The sequence below is a fragment of the Helicoverpa zea genome, chromosome 30, assembly GCF_022581195.2.
Source record: "Helicoverpa zea isolate HzStark_Cry1AcR chromosome 30, ilHelZeax1.1, whole genome shotgun sequence".
Lineage (NCBI taxonomy): Eukaryota > Metazoa > Arthropoda > Insecta > Lepidoptera > Noctuidae > Helicoverpa > Helicoverpa zea.
This window is the reverse complement of record NC_061481.1, coordinates 4,133,380-4,154,220: the sequence shown is the minus strand read 5'-3', so window position 1 is coordinate 4,154,220 and position 20,841 is coordinate 4,133,380. Positions and strand designations below refer to the sequence as shown.

Genomic DNA, 20,841 nt, shown 5'->3' with positions numbered 1-20,841 from the left:
TCTCTAGTAAGGCCCTACAGTCTTTACGGCCTTACTAGAGTCACCTTAGAGTCTCTAGTAAGGCCCTTTAGTCTTTACGACCTTACTAGAGTCAGCTTAGAGTCTCTATAGTCTTTACGGCCGTTCTAGAGCCTACCGAGGCTCTATGGTCCCTAGAGCGTTGCCAATGGGTAGCGGTGGGAGAGACAATTGCTGCCCCAGCAATGTCGGACCCATGTCAGACTTCTGACTCAGTAGCGAGGGAACCATTTCCGGTTTGTGTACGAGTAGGGGGGGCATTTCCGGCTTCTTAATCTTTTTCGATTTCTTCGGCTGCATTTTCATCTGTAAACAAAAATTTAAATTATTATAATTATGTATTCGATAGAAAAAAACGTTAATGTCGGTCGTGCTTGTGATCTCTCTCCGGTGGTGTCGGATTGTCGTCCCATCGCGCTATGAGAGTGAAAGAATAGTGAGGGCATCTGTGTCTAAGCAAATGCTCGTGGATCGCCTTATATGAGAACAGCCGCCGCGATCGAAATACGAAATATTTAAACATCTGTTGAACACTTGTCTGAAAGTATGTGGCTGCAAAACGGATCCTATTTCAATTTAAAAAGGTGCGTTTTGTAGTCACATTTTTTAAGAAAGTGTTCAACTGATGTTTAAGTTTTTGAAGTAAGGCTGTTAAGGGCTACCAGTCTAACCAAGGGGTATTGGGTTGCCCGGGTAACTGGGTTGAGGGGGTCAGATAGGCAGTCGCTCCTTGTAAAGCACTGGTACTCAGCTACATCCGGTTAGGCTGGAAGCCGACCCCAACATAGTTGGGAAAAAGGCTCGGGGGATGATGATGATGTGCATGGCTACTGTAAGGGTCGGCCTAGGCTCTGCCAGGGCTGCGGGATTGTTCGGGGATTTATGGAGTTTCTTGCCGGTTCTTCTCCATGAGACCAACTCTTTGGAAACTTTGACGTTTCGAAAAAGCTTTCATAGGCCTATTTGAAATAAAAAAAATTGAGTTTGAGTTCGAAAGAGTTACCGCGGCCCTGGTACATAAAAGGCCTACGATGGAACACGACGGTTTTTAGTCAGTAAGAGTCTGACACTCCCTCACCGCTGCTAACCCACAGCGGGAGGGGTCATGTGATGATTTTTGACGTATTAAAAAAAAGGGTCGGCCTAGGCAGATGGTTGACCTTGTAATGCACCTCCCTGACGTGTCGGTAGAGGGAGGAATACCAGCCGAAGGCCGCGCTGCACTGCTGACAGCGGTACGGCGTCTCTCCTGTATGCATGGCTACTATGTGGTACTTTAGTTTGGCCGCGTTCTGGAAGAGAGGTAAGGTTATCATCAGTTTTAGAACACGAGCAAATGCTGAGTACATACACTGATAACAAAAACCCGACTAAAAGAAGGTCCCTTTAAGGGCCCGTTCATTCAAACATACCGGCTCGGAGAGCATCGGCGCACATTTGCCTAGGCTCCGATCGGCTGCGTGAGATGCAATCGGAGCCAAACGTCTGCGTGACCGAGAAAAAGTACGCGATCGGAGCTGGTCGGCTCCTCTTATTATTTCACACCAAGCGCCTTCGAGCATTCTTAATGTCAAAAGCAGTGCGCATGCAAAAATAAACCTTACTTCAAATACTAAGTGCTCGATTTTCAACGTGTTAAGAATTTGCTCTCCTCTCCGAGCCGGTCTGTCTGAAGGGTTACTCAAAAAGTTCCCGAGATAAAAGGTGATAAGTTGACAAATAAACGTACAAAATGATTTTATAAAGGCACAGTTTAGCTATAAGACAAGCAAAGTCAAAAGTATTGCACTAATTGTCATGGAATCTTAGCAAAACAAAACATTATGTTTGCAACATGATGAAAATATAAGTGAGTGTACATATGTAGGAGTGCATGAGTGAATGTATGAATGTACGAATGAGTGAGTGGATGAGTGTGAAGTGAGTGAATAAGTGTTACCAAAAATTCCTCAGCCATGGCGTCGGTGGTTGGGATGGTGAGTGAGTGAGTGTATGAACAGATGTGCGAATGAGTGTCTTACCTGATAAGACTTGCCAAACACGTGGCACAGTTGGCGCAGTCAGGTGAGTGAGTGAATGAGTGCACAAATGAGTGATTGAATGAGTGTAACCCTGTTAAGACTTTCCGCAGTCTTAGTACAGATGGTCAAGAGTATCAGCGAGTGAGTGCCTGAATAAGTGTACGAGTGAGTGTTTTAATGAATGTGCGAATGACTATCTCACCTTGTAGCAGACGTAGCACAGTCGGCATGAATATGTGAGTGTACGAATGAGTGTGTGAATGACTATCTGACCTGTAAGACTTTTCGCAGACGTAGTACAGTCGGTACGGAGAGATGTGTGATTGAATGAGTGTACGATTGAGTGTCTAATTGAGTGTGTGAATGACCATCTGACCTGGTAAGACTTGCCGCAGACGTGGCAGAGGTTGTCCTTCTTCTCCTTGTTCCTGTGCACGTTCTGCAGGTGCACGTACAGAGATGTGTGGCATTTGAACGCCTGGGGAACATATATGCAAATTTTATATTGTAAGGTTAATGTTATATTTCTCGTCGAGTAAATTTGCAATACCCTTATTTATATAATACATGCGGAAGTTACTCCGTCAAATTTTCTACAGTTATATTGTAATGTTATTAATGTAGTTTTCGTCGAGTCAGTTTACTAAATCCTAACTAATATTGTACATGCGAAAGTTCTCAGACCAGCTTTGATGTCGAAACTACTCAATCGATTTCAATGATATATATAGATAGTTTAGACTTCTAGAGCCTCACAAAGGACAAACGCTATTTTTTGTCCAGCTACGGCTAGAGTATGAATAATACATTTTTGTACATGCGCGAGGAAGAACAACACTGATTTAATGGTGGCAAAGTTATTCGACGAGAACTGTAACGTTTTTTAGTACATTTTGACTAGTAGCTAATTTCAGCAAGATCTGTTCTCTAAAGAAGAAAAAAGAAAAAAAAAAAAAAAAAAAACAGTTTTCATACATGGAAAAGGGAAAGAAAGAAAAAAAAATACAACGAAAATAAATTGATTAATAAATTAAAGAGTGAAGGAAATAAAAAAAATATTTAAAAAAATATACCGATAAATTGAGAACTTACTCTTTTTTTAAGAAGTCGGTTAATACAAAATTAAACTTAATGAACAAAGTTAGAAGACCAGCTTACCTTATTACAGAGCTGGCATCTAAACTTGATATTATTTAGATGTTCCCAATCGATGTGATCGCGGAGTCGAGTCTTACTGACGAACTTCTTACCACATTCATGACACGTGAAACTGTAATATAAGAAGGTCATTTTAAGTGGCTCGTGACAGTCACACAGGAAGATGAGCGTCTATGTTATATTCAATCTTTGAAAGTCGTTTTGGCACCTAAATAGTTTGACAACCAGTTTTAGGCTGCCTGTTCACCGGAGCGGAGCTAGGCTGCGGAGTGGAGAGACTGAGAAATATTAACCAATAGGATTGAGGAGCGGAGATTTTGTGCAATCCTATTGGTTAATATTTCTCAGTTTCTCCACTCCGCAGCCTAGCTCCGCTCCGCAGTTTTATGAAGGGGTTTGCAAAGCAACAGGATTTTCGAGGTCAAATAGACACTGGTACTCAGCTGCATCCAGTTAGACTGGAAGCCAATCCCAAGATATGTAGATGACAAATACAAAGGTAGGACAAAAACCAGGTAGATGACAATTTTATAATCGTTACTAATATTAAACGTTAAAGTTTGTAAGCATGTATGAATAATGGCGTCCACGGCCGTTTTCGGCCGCGGCAGCTGCTCTCACTTAAGGAGATCAGCCAGCTGCGCAGGACATATTATAGTGCACGAGCATTTGCGCAGACACAGGTGCACTCCCTATTCCTTCACTCTCATAACCCGATGGGACGGCAATCCGACACAACCGGAAAGAGATCAGGCGCAGGACCGACATTTACGTGCTCTCCGATGCACGGGTGAATTAATCACCAACTTCCAGACTACGGGCTGCTTTGTGAAAGTTTAAGAAAACCCACAAAGCGATTTCGGCCCGACCCGGGAATCGAACCCGAGACCACGCGCACAGCAGCCGCGCTTGCGACTACTAGACCAACGAGGCAGTCAAATCATGTATGAATATTAATAGCTCATTTACGCAAATTCTACTGGATGGATTTTGATTTAATATAATATAGATGAAAACAATTGTTTATACTCTAAATGCTCTCAAACCACTGAACATACATATTTGAACAATTCTGTCACTGTTGAAAAGCTGAACTATCCCTGAGTAACAAATATTTTATTCGGGTACGGAAATATTTTTTCCCAGGAAGCAGGTGAAACGGCGAAGAGCCGCTAGCATGAGATTAACATAGAGACTAAATTTTACCCCGATGCGGGAAGTGGACATAAAGTTATAGGCCTACCTGAAGTCAGTCTCGGTGACGTGTCGGCGCGACACTCGGAGGTGTTGCCTGTAGGTGGCGACGGACGCGAATCGCTTGTCGCATAGTGCGCAGTACAGTTCACCTGAATCACGAGCCTAGGAATACACATACAAAAATAGATTAAAAAATGACTTTCAAAACGCAAATGTGAAACTCCGTCTTTTTCGAAGTCACCCAAACGACGATGGGGTTTACTTGTAACTTCTTGTAACTTCTTTCTCTGATTTTAAGAAAGCTTTCGATTGCATTGACCATAACTTTCCCATCTTGTTAAATGAAGCACTACGAAATTTGTGTCAAAACTATTTATTCTTTGATATCTTTAAAAGATATAAAAATATCAGAATAGAAATATACGATTCCATGTAATCTTGGACAGTTGGTAAAATAGGAGTGCTACAGGGTACGATGCTAGGACCACTTCTGTTTTTAGCTTATTGAGAAACATCTCAAGGACAAACCTTTCGTTCCAGTACTCGTCAATGGCTGAGAAATAAATTGATAAACAGTAGAATATGATGACATGGAAATACTTAAACAGAAAATAGAGGTTTTTCAAAATATATTTCTCAATTCTTATGAAAGTGTTACCTTATGACTTCTGAGATGTCGGCCAAGGTTAGACTTCCATTGGTACACCTTCCCGCAGCGAGGACACGGGTATCTGTTCTGACCTTTATGTAAGACGCTGCAAGAGAAGATAAATACTTTATATTGACAACTAAATTAAGGTCACATGAAACAAATTACAGTACTTTTTAACCGACTTCACAAAAAGGAGGACATTCTCAATTCGGCCGGTACATATTTATTTTTTTCTTCAAGGTGAATCATTTACTTTCTTGACAAGTATTACTACTTATATACTTAATAGAAGTCTAGAACACAAAGTTTTAGCGCGTTATATTGGTGGGTCTCGGCTGTCATTTGGACATCTTTGGCAGTTGTCACGGTTAGTCAGAAGTATGTATCAATACATACAAACTGTAAGACCATATTATTTTTAAAAAGAGTAACTACGGAGTTTCTTGCCCGTTCTTCTCCATAGGAAGCTACTTTTGGAATGGGCAACTAGAATCAAACTTAGTTATATTCTTGACGTTCATAAGTGCTTGTAAAGGCCTAAATGAAATAAATTATTTGACTTTGACTTTGAAGATAGAAATTCTGACAACCAGTCTTGCCTGTCAAGACTGTGTACTTACTAAGGAGTATTGGGTAGCCCGAGTAACTGGCACTCAGCTGCATCCGGTTAGAATGGAAGCCGACCCCAACATAGTTGGGAAAAAGGCTCGGCGGAAGAAGACTTGCTTGGACTGTCAGTCTTGAGCTCTCACCCGCTGCACAAGGAAGCGCCTAGCCAGATGATACTCACTTGAGATGGTACCTATAAGTCTTCTTGGAGCTGAAGTGCTTCCCGCACTCGGCGCATTGAGGCTTGTCGGGCAGACACTTGCTGTCCGTCAGTCTTGAGCTCTCACCCGCTGCACAAGGAAGCGCCTAGCCAGATGATACTCACTTGAGATGGTACCTATAAGTCTTCTTGGAGCTGAAGTGCTTCCCGCATTCGGCGCATTGAGGCTTGTCGGGCAGACACTTGCTGTCCGTCAGTCTTGAGCTCTCGGGGATCCTCTGGACAATATAGTGGTAGATATATAACAGTTATCCATACATATTATAATGAAATGATTGGAAAGTCAAAACTGTACATTGAATATTTTTTTAAAGAATACCTGGCTGGAGGGTGATCTTTAATCGATTCTGAACCCAAATATGTAGTTTTTAGAATTTTTGTCTGTAGGTATGTCCGGAGTAAACTCAAAAAGTACTGCACGGATTTACTTCAAATTTTGCATGAATATTGCTAAGAGGTCGGATCAGGACATAGGCTACATATTATCACGCTATCACCTACGGGGGATGAGTAATAAACCATTATTTCTGCTAACGTTTTTTATTGCCCACGCAGACGAAGTCGCGGGCAAAAGCTAGAATCAGAATTAAACTTCAATAACTCGAAAAGCAGAAACATTGCGAAACACACATCTTCATCACCTTTTGGACTACCCCGATTGTCGGGATTTTCTTAAAAATGTTGAATGACAAAAATTACTTTTTAATTCATTTCCAATAAAGAACAATCGCAATTATTGGCATGATTAGTTCATTCTTAAAATCTTTGGCAAAATATACAACATTTACATAGAAACATTGACTTTAATAATTGATTTTCGAAATCAGTTGGTTGATAATAATAATTACAAGAGAAACATCTACTTTCCCACACATGATCAAATTCAATACTATTTTCAACTAAAGATTTAAAACTCACCTCTTGTTCAATATCTGCATCTATCACACTCTTAACAGTGACATCCTTCACATCCTTTACCTCCTTCTCTCCCACTACCTCCGTCTCAACCTCCTCTCTCTCATCAAACTGCTCCTCCTCCAAGGATATCAGCCGTTTCTTCCGAGTCTTTACCTTTTTCTTTGGAGGTACCTTTTCAGGCTTGGCTTTATCTTTCTTCTTTGTTTTCTCTTTTATTTTTGGTGGCTGCGGGTAAAAGTGTTTGGTAATGTTATAAATGAAAACCGACCAAGTGCGAGTCGTCAAAATGTGATTTTAAATAATGGTATGGAACCCTTCGTGCGCGAGTCCGACTCGCACTTGGCCGGTTTTTATTTTTATTTAGCCTGTTATCCCACTGCTGGGCAAAGGCCTCCCCATCGGGAAAGATGGAACTTTCCCTATCGGTCGCCATTTGTGGCCAGTCCTAACACATCATTCTTGACCATAGATAAAAACTTAACAAACATTACCAACCTTCTTATCCTTCTTCTTCTTAGTTTCAAACTGCAGATCATTGACAAAGGTCTCCGGCTCACAATGCATCGCTTCCTCCTTCACACAATCGTAACCCCCGCTTTCACCGCCATCGTAATCCCCGCTTTCACCATCACCGAGTGTGTGCGATGACGGAGACAGCGGGGACTGTGGGTGTTCAGCCTTAATGTGGGTGAGTAGGGGAAAGCTTTCGGTTACTACTTGGCAGATTTGTAGCCGGGGCGGCTCGGGGGCGATGTCTGAGAAGTTGTTCTGAAAAGGATAGGCTTTGTCAGTGTATATGTTACGGGCAACGTGATTAACTGGGAATTATCAATAAAGACCGGCCATTATTAATAATGCCCAAGATCTATGGGCAAATTGATCAGTTTATTACTTTGATCGGCCATTATTAATTATGTCCGACAGCCCGTGGTCCACTTAGTAAGTCAGGATAATGTGTTCGAAATGACTCTCATTTTGATGGACAAGGCTTCCAGCATTGTAACCGCAGTGGTGACTGCAATTCACACTCGGATGTATAGAGCAGATGTAAATAATAAATAACTCCGAGTGTTCACCTGTAGCATGTACTGCAGCCGGTTGTGGCTGAGCTTGACGCGGCGCGTGAACTGCAGCCACTTGCGCAGCACGGCGCGGCACTCCCAGCACACTCGGATGTATAGGGGAGACGTGTCGTAGATCTACAACAAATGTGGATATACATTATGTATTTTAACAACGAAAAACAGCCAGTGGCCAGTAACATATATTTGCAAGAAAACCATTCACATGCTCATCTCACACTACTCTAGATATACAGACAATCCATCCTCCTAGCCCTTTTCCCAACCATGTTGGGGTCGGCTTCCAGTCTAACAGGATGTAGCTGAGTACAAGTGTTTAACAATGAGCGACTGACCAATCTGAGCCCCTCAACCCAGTTACCTAGGCCAGCGGTTCCCAAATGGGGTTGGGTTGGAAAAATGGTGAAACGAAAAGGGTTCCGAAGCCAAAAGAATTCAGGAACCGCTGACCTAGGCAACCCAATACCCCATGGTTAGACTGATGTCAGACTTACTGGCTTCAGACTACCTGTAACAACTGCCAAGGATGTTCAATGACAGCCGGGACCTACAGTTTAATGTGCCTGTACTTGCATTGGTACTTGAGAGGTTGATTCTTTACCCGCTAGGTCACCATGACTTTATACATAATAGAATAGCATAGAATAGCATTTATTTCTTAGTATATATATATAGATCTCAGTGGCGTGCACTTGGAGAGGCCTATGTCCAGCAGTGGACTGCGATAGGCTGATGATGATGATGATGATGATGATATATATGTTAATTACATTCAGGTCTTACAATATAAAATAGTTTCACATGGTGGGTTACCGGTGTACAAATATTGAGCCTGGCATTTGCCTGGCAATGTCTCAACTATGTTGGGATTGGCTTCCAGACTAATTACATGCAGATGAGTACCAGTCACAGCCACATGGAGTGACTGCCTATCAGATTTTTACAAACTGATTACTTGATCAAAGTGATACCTTTGGTAATATAGGTATGTAGCGACATGAAACGCATACAACCTTTTCGACTGGCAACCTTCAATAGTCATGAAGAAAAATACAATACGTTCAAATGTCAAATTCAAAATTTTAAATTTTCAAAAGCTGATTTTCGTTGTCGCAGGCGTACACATATAAATAGGGCGCCGCCCGTTTAAATAAATCAGTCGACACAAAATCTTCGTGTGAAATTCATCTCCTTAATTGGTGACCCCGACGTGATGTGAAAACAAAATCTGCTATCTGCTTCAATCGCCACCGTCGCTTCAAACGCCTCATCCACTACAGCGACGGTGCGCAGCAAAATGTTATAACCACGTACCTACAAGCCATCGGCGCGCGACACACCGCCGCCACCCTCCCTCCCGTTCTCGCTATCGCTCATCGTCGCGTCAACAGCAAGACCTTCCTCAAGTCAGCCAGCTTCAAACGAGTATCCCTGACCACCAGCATGTGCGGACGCACATTCCTGGTCAGCACCCTCAGCCACATCCAGCGACCTTGGCTCCAGCTCACTGCACTTCGGCCGGTCGAGAATCTCCCTCGCCGAAGCAGCCGCTAGCCACTAGCGCGGCGCTGTGCAACTCTCGCAGCGCCGGTCCCGACCCACTGGGATTCGCAGCACCGCCGTAGCAGCCAGTTCCGACTCACCGAGAACCTCGCGGCAACATATTGGCAACAAGACTGGCATGTAACAACATGGTCACAAGAGGCAGAACAAGCTTTTGAGAAATGCCGACAAAGCATACTCCAAGCAACAACGCTAACGCACCCGATTCCCAACGCGCCGCTAAGTTTATACACTGACGCATCGAATACTAGCATCGGCGCCGTCTTTCAACAAAAGGTCGACAAAGTTTGGGAAACCACAGGCATTTTTCTCAAAATCCATGAGCGAAGAAACTCAACGAAGATACAGCGTGTACGATCGCGAATTATTAGCCATGTACACCGCTGTTCAACATCTTCGAAGATTGATAGATGGCAATCACCTCACAATATTCACCGACGGTCCATTCGAAGTCATACATCGAGGAGAAAAACAATTTACCATCCAGATGCCTTTGCGTACAGCAGTCGTCTCTATCGACAGATTGAAACCGGCATACTTACTTAACGAAGAGGAAATCACTCCCACTTCCTCAAGCATGCAGAATAAGCAACAAGCGTCGCCATCACGCTTCCCGAGCATAGTGCCACAACCAGCAGCAGCGGCAAAACCACAGCGTGACACAATCGTCACTCGTTCCGGCCGCACAGTTAAACCAAACGTTCGCTTCGCTTAGGGGGGAGTGATGTAGCGACATGAAACGCATACAACCTTTTCGACTGGCAACCTTCAATAGTCATGAAGAAAAATACAATACGTTCAAATGTCAAATTCAAAATTTTAAATTTTCAAAAGCTGATTTTCGTTGTCGCAGGCGTACACATATAAATAGGGCGCCGCCCGTTTAAATAAATCAGTCGACACAAAATCTTCGTGTGAAATTCATCTCCTTAAGGTAGGTAGACTTTCTGGCCTTGGACTACTTATAAAAACTGACAAAATAATTAAATTACAACAGTCAAAATTGCTTGCGGAGTTGCTACGCTCTTAGTTTTAAAATTTAATAGGGAATATTGTATAGTTTTACTCTGTACATTCTTCTGAACAAAAACATTCACACCGGCTCACACAGACTATTGTATTCTTTACGTTGAGCTTGACTCGTGTTTGCGTGTCTTCTTTGCAGTTATATTGCATTTAAACGCTTGTAATATAACCAAATAACATAATAAAATAAGAAAACAAAGCAACTTACCTGTATTTCATTCAAAATTTGTGAATACAAGTGGTGATAGCCAGTATCTCCGATGTAATACAAATTCCGTCCCGAACACATGCAAGCGGTGCACAAATCCCCCATATTTATGTTTTATACACAGCCTCGAACTTAATACGAATCGTTTTAAGTACTTTTTATACCAATTATTATAAATAACAGCAACTTTTAGCTTTTATTTACGAAAAGATAGACTTTAGCGTCTTTTTCGTGACTTTGACAGTTTCTGATGTTTGCTTGACGTAAAAAAATTACAGATTGTAAATCGATGTTGCCATTTTCTACTAACCGGGCTTAGTATTTGATTCAAAATTCCAAACGAAAAAGTAAACGATAAGTAAACGAAATAGCCTTTTTCCTGAATGTGTGAGTATTATTTTACATGTTTAAGTATAGAAATAGTCGTAATGCTTTCTGTGTTTTTGATTTTCCTATTTTTTTTCTAGAAGACACGTTTTATTCAACATCATCATCGTCCGAGCCTTTTTCCCAAACTATGTTGGGGTCGGCTTCCAGTCTAACCGGATTCAGCTGAGTACCAGTGCTTTACAAGAAGCGACTGCCTATCTGACCTCCTCAACCCAGTGGGCAACCCGATACGTTTTATTCAACATGACCTTGGCATAATATCTGTCTTGATAGTTGCTAAGCAACGTTTTGACGTATATTATCAAAGCCGTAAAGATTGTTTGTTTATAAATTGTTGACAAAAAAGCGTAAACAATGATGCCGCTACTGATCTACGGCGCCGAGCTGGTGGGCGTGCTGTACGCAGCATACATGTGCTTCCATCTGAACTATGTGTACTGGGATAAATAATAAAGTCACAATATGATAAGTATTTAATTTTACTTTTATCACCAGCCGGCCTTTAGAGAATTTGTATAATGATTTTGTATAATATGACGAACAAGAAGCACATATTCAGAGACGTCTCCGTGATCAATAGGTTTAATACCGGGAGCGATCACCGACTTGTCCGAGGCTCTCTGAATATCAACTTCAAGGCCGAACGTTTCCGTCTGATGAAGGCCAGGCTCCGACCAACACTGCTCCAAACCATGACAGGATCTGAAACGTTCCAGTCACATTTGGAGAACCGATTTGCCGCCGTGGAAACCACAACAGACGTTAACCAGAACCACGAATATGTGGTTCGGATCCTCAGGGAGGAAGGTTCGAGATTCTGTAACATGCAGCGTAAGGGCAAGAAATCAAAGCTTTCGGAAGAGACATTAGGACTTATGAAGAAACGACGTGAAAACCCGCCTGTCACTTCGTCAGCTAAGCGAGCTCTAAACCAAGAGATCAACAAGCACGTACGACGCGACCTCCGGTGCTCCAATACTCTTGCCATTGAAAGAGCAATTGAGCTGAATCGGGGGTCAAAGGTGTTCGTACAATCTCTTGGAAGAAGCCACTTGACGAAGCTGACCACAGCAAGCGGAGAAGTCGTTTCTTCGGTGCCGGCAGTCCTTTCGGAAGTGGAAAATTTCTATGGCCGGTTATACGCATCGCATGCATCCCGACCTGATCCCGGAAATGAGGATTCTAGAGCCACATTAACACGCCATTTCACCGAAGACCTGCCAGAAGTCAGCAGTGGCGAAATCGAGATCGCTCTGAGACAGCTCAAAAATGGAAAAGCCCCTGGCGAGGATGGCATTACAACAGAGCTACTAAAAGCAGGAGGAAAGCCCGTACTGGGGGAGCTCCAGAAGCTTTTTAATGCCGTCCTGTTTGAAGGGAGAACTCCAGAGGCGTGGAGTAGGAGTGTTGTCGTCCTGTTCTTCAAAAAGGGAGACAAAACCCAGTTGAAGAACTATCGACCCATTTCCCTCCTAAGCCACGTCTATAAGCTGTTCTCAAGAGTGATCACGAACCGACTTGCGCGAAGACTCGACGAATTCCAACCACCGGAGCAGGCTGGGTTTCGGAGCGGATACGGCACCATAGACCACATCCACACAGTGCGGCAGATTATACAGAAGACCGAAGAGTATAATCAGCCCCTGTGTCTAGCATTTGTGGACTATGAGAAGGCCTTTGACTCGGTTGAAATCTGGTCTGTTCTGGAGTCCCTGCAGCGTTGTCAAGTAGATTGGCGATACATCCAAGTGATGAGATGTCTCTACGAAGCCGCTACAATGTCCGTCCAAGTACAGAATCAGCAAACAAGGCCCATACCGTTGCATCGAGGAGTGAGACAAGGGGATGTTATTTCCCCGAAACTGTTCACTAATGCAATGGAGGATATGTTCAAGACGCTGAACTGGAAAGGACGCGGCATCAACATCAATGGCGAACACATCTCTCACTTGCGATTTGCCGACGATATCGTCATCATGGCGGAAACGCTGCAGGACCTACAACAGATGCTGAACGACCTGGCTGAATCTTCTCTACGCATCGGCCTACGGATGAACTTGGACAAAACCAAGGTCATGTTCAATGAACATGTTCTACCGGAACCGATAGCGATACACGGCGCCGTTCTCGAAGTTGTTCGGAAATATGTTTACCTCGGGCAGACATTGCAGTTAGGTAGAAACAACTTTGAGGACGAGGTGAATAGGAGAATTCAGTTGGGTTGGGCTGCATTTGGGAAGCTACGTCGAGTCCTAACATCGTCGATCCCACAGTGCCTAAAGACAAAAGTCTTCAATCAGTGCGTCCTACCTGTCATGACTTACGGAGCCGAAACGTGGACACTGTCGGTGCGGCTGGTTCACAAGTTTAAAGTCGCTCAGCGGGCTATGGAAAGGGCTATGCTCGGCATTTCTCTGAGGGATCGCATCAGAAATGAGGTAATCCGTCAGAGAACCAAGGTCATCGACATAGCCCACCGAATCAGCAAGCTGAAGTGGCAGTGGGCTGGCCATATTAGCCGAAGAACCGATAACCGTTGGGGTAAACGAGTTCTGGAGTGGAGACCACGCCTCGGCAAACGTAGTGTAGGACGTCCTCAGGCACGGTGGAGTGATGACTTGCGCAAGGCGGCTGGCAGGAGCTGGATGCGAGAAGCCGAAAATCGATCTCAGTGGCGTGCACTTGGAGAGGCCTATGTCCAGCAGTGGACTGCGATAGGCTGATGATGATGATGATGATGATGTATAATGATACATGTACAAGAGATAATCATAAGTTTAGGTAGGTAGATGAATCTTCAGTCAGAGAACTCAGAGATAAGTCTTCAGTCAGAGATAACTAAGTTATTACAGTATAGGCTACTTTTTGTTGCTGTTTTTTTTTAACATAATTTGTAGCAGCTACTTTTGGCATAATGGTCGCTATGCAGTTAGAAGTAATAGCAGTTCCAGGCTTGGAAATCCTTATGATCATAGCTATGTTCGTTACGCAATAAAGTTAAAGAAAATGGCTGAATACGATTAGATGAAATTAGGCAAAGATAGGCGGTAGGTACTCTGGGAACGGACATAAGCTACGTTTTATCCGGGTAACGGACGGGAATGGTCATGGTATCCCCCGTGGGTGATTCCACAACTAGAACCTTTAAAAAAACATACGACAACATAAAACATTTTATTATCTAAGTAAAAAACAAAGAAAGACCTAACAAGACATGACTTAAATCTAATTTAAAACCACTATTTACAAGTTTCTTATGCCACGGCTCGCCTAAACTAATTCCTTTCGAATATTTTCCATATTTGTCATAGAAAGCGTCCCAGAACGCCATGCGCGTTGTGAATGGAGCACTGTCTATGCGGGGACTGGTGTCTATGACTAGGTAAGGAGTTTGGCTTGCTGTCACAGGAGGCCAGTCTGGCAGGACAGAAGACTTCGATGGCGTGGGGTCTCTGAAATAGTAGGAAATGAAGGTTAAAAACTGCTTAAGTGTAGCCAAACTCTCGTGCCAAAGGGTTTCGTAAAATTTTCGTCATAGTAATGTACCTTAGATGTTTTTGTCTTTGCCTTGGGAAGCGAACCCGCTGTAGCTTATTTAATAGTTGTTTTTATGTCTGTAGAATAATACGCCTTCGACTATATGACTCCGAAATAGTAACTCCTCTTTAAGATCCTTTGAGCTTTGTCTATCCAAAGTTGTCTACTAGTGGCATCACGATAATCAAACAAATAACGAATGAAACAACTGTGCATATGCGATAAGTGAAACGGCTGTCTTCGGAGAAGCAAATTTATAATTATGCGAACTGAAAATAGGTAGCTTTGTAGTAGAGAAAAGTATAAGTCTGACACCAGTCTAACCAAGGGGTATCGGGTTGTCCGGGTAACTGGGTTGAGGAGGTCAGATAGGCAGTCGTTTCTTGTAAAGCACTGATACTCAGCTGAATTTGGTTAGATTGGAAGCCGACCCCAACATGGTTGAAAAAAAGGCTTGGAGGATGATGATGTAGTAGAGAAAAGTATACGCACCCATATTTAGCGAAGTTAGTCCACGCCAAGCTAATAATATCAATGATAACTTGATCATCCTCCGTGGTGTTACCAAACACCTTCATATCGTACAAATATCCAAGCTCATCGCCGTGAGCCGGTCCACTCGCATTGATACTGTCTCGATACTTCATATAGTTCCTCGGCCCATCATGACTAAATAAATACCTATAGACCGTACAGTTATTTTGTAAATACAACCTCACAGATCTCTCCATTGGATAGTTAAAAGCAAAATCAGACACAAAATCTACTAAATTATCCTTAGGATTGTACGAATAAAAGTCTTTGACTAATCTCACGGCGTCATCACCGCCATCTTGGATTTCGTTGTTGTTTGAAATGAAGAAACCTTTTTCTAATTCCCGCGTATAGTCGAAACTGTCATCCATTTCCTGCGGATAGAAATATAAGGATTCCCGCGTTGTTCCGCCGATCATTATTTTCATATTCTGTAGATTGACTTTCGGTTCTCTATGAATGAAATCGTTGTCGATACAAGGACGGAAATTGTATGCGATAGTCATATTTATTAACGTGTCAGTAGGTATTCTTGACAATGTTTGCACAAAACTGTCGTAGTCAACATTTTCTGGGTCCATCCCGACATCTTTTATTAGAGTACTTACATCTGTAATTTCAGTTATAAACGGCATAACAGCATTCCCACTTTGAAGAATAACTTTATTAAATAGATTGTGATTGTTGTTGTTAAACATTTGAAATTCAACAGATATAGACCCGGAACTGTGTCCGAAAAGCAGGATATTCTCGCTATCACCACCGAAGGCTGCTATATTACTTTTAACCCATTTCAAAGCTAGTTGTTGGTCGTAAAATGCTTGATTACCGTATTTAGGTATACAGAGATGGCCGTAAGGCCCTAGTCGGTAGTACATCATGACTACAATGACATCGTGTTGCATTAAGAAGGTCGGTGGGTAAGTATTTTCGGCGACGTTTCCCTCTGTGAAAGCCCCACCGTGGATATAGACCATCACTGGAAGCGACTGTTGGCCTATTTCTATAGGAGTGTATATATTAAGGTTCAAACATTGTAGAGTGCCTTTAATCATTCCTTTAAAGTACTGAGGGCACATGACGGCGTCGCTGGTAGCTGGGAATGGCGTCTCGAAGTGTGGGTGCGGTTTTGCTTTCTGGAATAAAACGGAGTTTATAATTAATGGAAGAGAAACAACAGACAGATGGAGAGAGAGGTCTTGGTAATAAAGTCCCGTCTTTCGGCTTAAGTACGAAACGCTAAAAACTTGCAGTTACAAAAAAATTAAAGCTTAATCTTTCTCCTAAGTCTGGCAAATGAACTGCTGAAAACTGCATCGAAATCACGTCAGCCAAACGAGATATAATCGCGCACAAACATACATACCTACCTACATACGGTACATAGGTGAACCTTCTTTTTCTAAGGCGGTTAAAGGTTCCATAAATTAACTATGTCGAGTTTATCACATGAATAACATAATTATTTATTTATTTTATTTAATAATTAATTAATTGCCCAATAATATGAGCGTTATCTAGGTTATCTAACGTGTTTTGTCTAAAATCTCCTAAAATTGTTTACTTCTATGCCTAAATATGTAGGTCAAAGTTATATCTCAGTTGCTTATCGTAAGAAATGGGCGAAGTAAGAATTGGTTAAGGGCTGTCCCATTATAATTAAATATAATTTAATATAATCATCGGCACGACTCTTGAGCGCTGACCTGTGCAGAAGTGATTTATTGGGTCCCTTTTGTGGTATTAAGTGAGGCGCGGGGCGTTGTAAAGCGCTGATTGGCCCGCAGCGCATCGCGTCATAACCGTCACTCGGGATTGGTTCTTTGCTAATAAATCACTTCTGCGCAAGTGAAGGTCAACGCTCAAGATTCGTCCCGATGATTCTAGACAGAATAGTACAACTCCGTAAGGTTGATGTTTCGTAAATTATATTTAAAGACTGGTTTAACTTTATAGTCTACCTAATAATAGATTTTCAAATTCGAAAACAGTAATGCATGAGGAGTTGATTACGAAACTCTAAAAACTAAGGTAAATAATCTTGTTATGACTTTTTATTTCCAGCTCACTTCTATACATATAGTAAAATCGTAGGAAAGTCAAAACTGTACATTCAATAATTTTTTAAAGAATACTTGGAGGGTTCTAAAAACGTAAATATAAAACTTTAACTTTAAAAACATAGAAGGTAATTTAATTCATTCATTATTGTAAACAGAAGATTTTTTTTGTTACGTATTTGTGTAAGAAGTCCTATCAAGATTGCTTACCTTTTTTGTGAGTTTTTTTAGATACCCATTATTCATTCGTAAATTATAATACAAATAAAAGTTGCATACTAACCGCAAATGGATTATTTTCATCGACCACTCCATACGGAATGCCCAAGAAAGCTTTATAATCATTTCTCACTAGTCCAAGTATTTGTCCCACCGGAGTATCAACAGCAGTTTGTAAAGACAAATCACCAATCACATGATTATTTATTAAATAAATAAATAACATTAATTTTAAAATCATTTTCAAAAACTTTTTAATAATTTTTTGAGTTGTAGCACTATCGAGAATATCAGTCGTGCAAGTTTCGAAATCCAAAACTTTTTAAGCGGGAAACAAACATCTGATGCTATTAAATATGGCGTTTGTTTTGTTTTTCTTTTTAATTAATTTGTTTTGTGATAACCCGTGCTCTTACACCACTGGCTTGTAAATAAGTGTTGGAGTTTATTTATATGAAGATTATGCCTAATATTATGTTTTGGTTGTGCAATCGAGTTTATTATCAAAGTAAATATTTTTGGAGATAACTTTCGGGGTTCTCAACATGTTTTTGTGCGAATAGCTATTACAAACAGAGAGATAATAAATAACTATGAGAACTGACCAACCTTACGGCCTATAACTAGGTAGATGATAACCTAGTTCGGCATGAAATATGTTTGATTCGTTGGTCTAGGTCAGGGACGGCGAAACTTTCGAGTTACGTGCCAAATCTTAAAAAAATACAAGAGGTAGGTAGGTACCTACGTACTATGATAGAGGCCTTTTTTTAACGACTTCAAAAATCATCAAATGACCCCTCCCGCTGTGGGTTAGCAGCAGTGATGGAGTGTCAGACTCTTACTGACTAGAAACCGTCGTGTTCCGTCGTAGGCCTTTTATATACCAGGGCCGCAGTAACTCTTTCGAACAATTACTAACCCACAGCGGGAGGGGTCATTTGATGATTTTTGACGTCGTTAAAAAAAAGGTACTAAAACGACAAATCGCCTAAAAAAATAGCACAAAATGCGGGTGTGCGGGGGACGAGTTACTGTCTTCGCCCTTACACGCCTTTTCACCCGACTTCAAAGAACCAATCCCTCTTTAGTTCACTAGTAACTGATCGTTTTGGTCATGCCCACCGTGCGAATTTGATCTAGAAGAAGGCACCAGGAGCCCGATTCTCCTTATTTTACTTAAGCGACATACATTCACATTCGACTGAGATCCAATCACGACTCAATTTCGATTGAAGCGTATGTGGCATTCCGCTATTTTTTCTTTGAAATAAACGTTTTTATCCTTATAATGAATCACTTTGTCTGCAAATGATTTACGATTGCAATATGATTGTAGAGCAAACTACCGTATAGACCAAAATCACCAAAATGGCAGACCAATCGCAAACCAATGGAATGTCGTTGGAATACGATTTGTCTTATATTAGTAGCAGAATGCCCGATATGATTAAAACTGCTATTGCAATCATATTGCGATTCGATTTCTATTCAATTTTGACATTATTAACTTAGGAGAATCGGGCCCCTGACCTAGTTACCTTCATTATGGCATCTCCGTTCATGTTTACTTACTGTGTGACGCAGTGTGCACCAGAGGTGAATGGGCACCCCCAGCGGGGCCCAGTAGGGCCAAGGCCTGCCGAGGCTGAGGTATGTACGAAAGAGTTGCCGCGGCCCTGGTACATAAAACGCCTACGACGGAACACGACGGTTTTTAGTCAGTAAGACCACTGTGATGATTTCAACACCGCTATCGGCTGAGACGCACTGAGCTGATGTTATGCTTACGCCGGCAGCAGCAAACACTGCGTTACCGTGCTTCGGGTGACAGATCTCGGCGATAAGCGACAGTCCGAGTATGTGTGGTCGGCTCTGGTTGGCATCTCGATAGGTTTCTTGTACGCATAAGATGTCACACTGCGTGTTTCGGCATAGGTCGGAGAGTATATCCGCCTTCTCCTGTGAGAAACCTTCTATATTGATCGAGATGACGCGCAGAGCGGACTTTGAGAGTGGACTGCCAAAGCAGTGCAGTCCTTAAACAGACTCCGAACGCAGGTCGGCCGAAGCAAAGACAATCGGTTCAGGTGGGGTTTCACGGGCGGGACGGACCTTGGGTGCGAGTGCGGGGCTGCTATGCAGACCATGTCCCACCTCATCACATGTCCACTGTGCCCTGAAACTTGCTCGCGGCAGGACCTCATGAGTGCATCCGGCCGTGCTCTCGCTGTGGCGGCATATTGGGCTGACAAAGTGTAGTCTCACTTTAAGACATGTCATCGACACGAAAGAAGAAGAAGAAGTCAGTAAGAGTCTGACACTCCCTCACCGCTGCTAACCCACAGCGGGAGGGGTCATTTGATGATTTTTGACGTCGTTAAAAAAAGGTGAATGCGCGCGACGCCATTTCAAATCGTATAACGTATTTCTGTAGGGGTTATAAACTAAAATCAACAGGTCAAATAAATACAAAACAAATATTATTCAGCACTTTATTATCTACACTATTTACAAGGAAATCTTACACAACACATACATATTCCATGATAACTAAAGGGGAATTATAAAACGAGCGATTAAAAAAACGCTTTGCGACTGATGATGACATACTGTATTAATAACTTGAGCGGTATGAATTTGAGTAAGCGAAAAATTAACTAAACTAACAACGAATATTGATTAATAATAAAATCCAGCACGTGCTTACAAAAAGTGGATTGTAATAAATCCATTTCATATATTAAAATTTTATCCGAGCGACTACATTACTAAGTGAGCGACTGGAAATACAGAGAGGGCAACTTCAATCTTAAGTTCAGTCTCATTTTTCTAAGTGAGGTAATACATAACGTACTAATAAAAAGTTCACTTTGAGCAAAATTTTGTAAGCTGCTTTATTAATGATTATTGGTTCCTGATATTCTATTTTAAGATGGCAGAATTTTGAAAACGAATCGCTGCAAAACCGACTCCACGTAGTCTTGTTTGCCCTACCCCTAGAGTGCAATTCAAAACCGCGTAGACGCGGAGGGGCGAGGCGGCCTGCGAGCTGAGGCGCAGGTAGTTTTAACGCTCGCCGCCGCGGCTGAGGCTGGCCGGCCGAGCCAGCCAGCAAGCCGAAGCTGCGGTGGTGAGCGTGAAAACCATCTGCGACGACAAGCTCGCATGGGACCGCCGGAGCCCCGTAGCGCCGGAGCCGTGACAGAAGCCATGCTTGCTGCATGTTGCATTGTGCTTCCATGTTGCATGCCTGCTTGCATGCTTCGCTTCCCTCGCTTACCCCTTGATATCTAAATTATACATTTCCGATTATTATTTAGGAAATGTATAGATTTCCTAGGAAATGTGTCTAATATAATTTATTTCACACATTTTGTATTCGAAACACTTCATTTAAGATAAGATGCCGCTCAATATAAAAAATAC

General features: G+C 42.2%; 2 protein-coding genes and 1 long non-coding RNA gene across 4 annotated transcripts; 1 reads left to right on the top strand and 2 right to left on the bottom strand.

The window, feature by feature from the left end:
• Nucleotides 1-83: 83 nt before the first annotated feature.
• On the bottom strand, nucleotides 84-10,925 carry LOC124644413 (zinc finger protein 2-like). Of its 2 annotated transcripts, XM_047183740.1 has the most exons (12): nucleotides 10,673-10,925; nucleotides 7,870-7,992; nucleotides 7,289-7,561; nucleotides 6,794-7,018; nucleotides 6,059-6,093; nucleotides 5,837-5,914; nucleotides 5,053-5,149; nucleotides 4,441-4,556; nucleotides 3,198-3,309; nucleotides 2,416-2,517; nucleotides 1,179-1,310; nucleotides 84-324 (listed from the first exon to the last, which is right to left on the bottom strand). In XM_047183740.1, the coding sequence occupies exons 1-12, from the start codon at nucleotides 10,775-10,777 to the stop codon at nucleotides 133-135; spliced, it is 1,590 nt and encodes a 529-aa protein (XP_047039696.1). In that variant the 5' UTR covers nucleotides 10,778-10,925; the 3' UTR covers nucleotides 84-132. The 2 variants fall into 2 exon arrangements, with proteins under 2 accessions (XP_047039696.1, XP_047039695.1); XM_047183739.1 differs by lacking the exon at nucleotides 5,837-5,914 and having other exon boundaries at nucleotides 5,981-6,093.
• A 51-nt stretch (nucleotides 10,926-10,976) lies between these two features.
• LOC124644417 lies at nucleotides 10,977-11,534 on the top strand. The gene is made up of 2 exons (XR_006986056.1): nucleotides 10,977-11,059; nucleotides 11,140-11,534. It is a non-coding gene; the product is annotated as an uncharacterized LOC124644417 (long non-coding RNA).
• A 2,687-nt stretch (nucleotides 11,535-14,221) lies between these two features.
• On the bottom strand, nucleotides 14,222-17,850 carry LOC124644410 (acetylcholinesterase-like). The gene is made up of 3 exons (XM_047183737.1): nucleotides 17,477-17,850; nucleotides 15,092-16,269; nucleotides 14,222-14,514 (listed from the first exon to the last, which is right to left on the bottom strand). Exons 1-3 carry the CDS (start codon nucleotides 17,651-17,653, stop codon nucleotides 14,244-14,246), a joined length of 1,626 nt encoding a protein of 541 aa, XP_047039693.1. The 5' UTR covers nucleotides 17,654-17,850; the 3' UTR covers nucleotides 14,222-14,243.
• Between the last annotated feature and the right edge of the window lie 2,991 nt (nucleotides 17,851-20,841).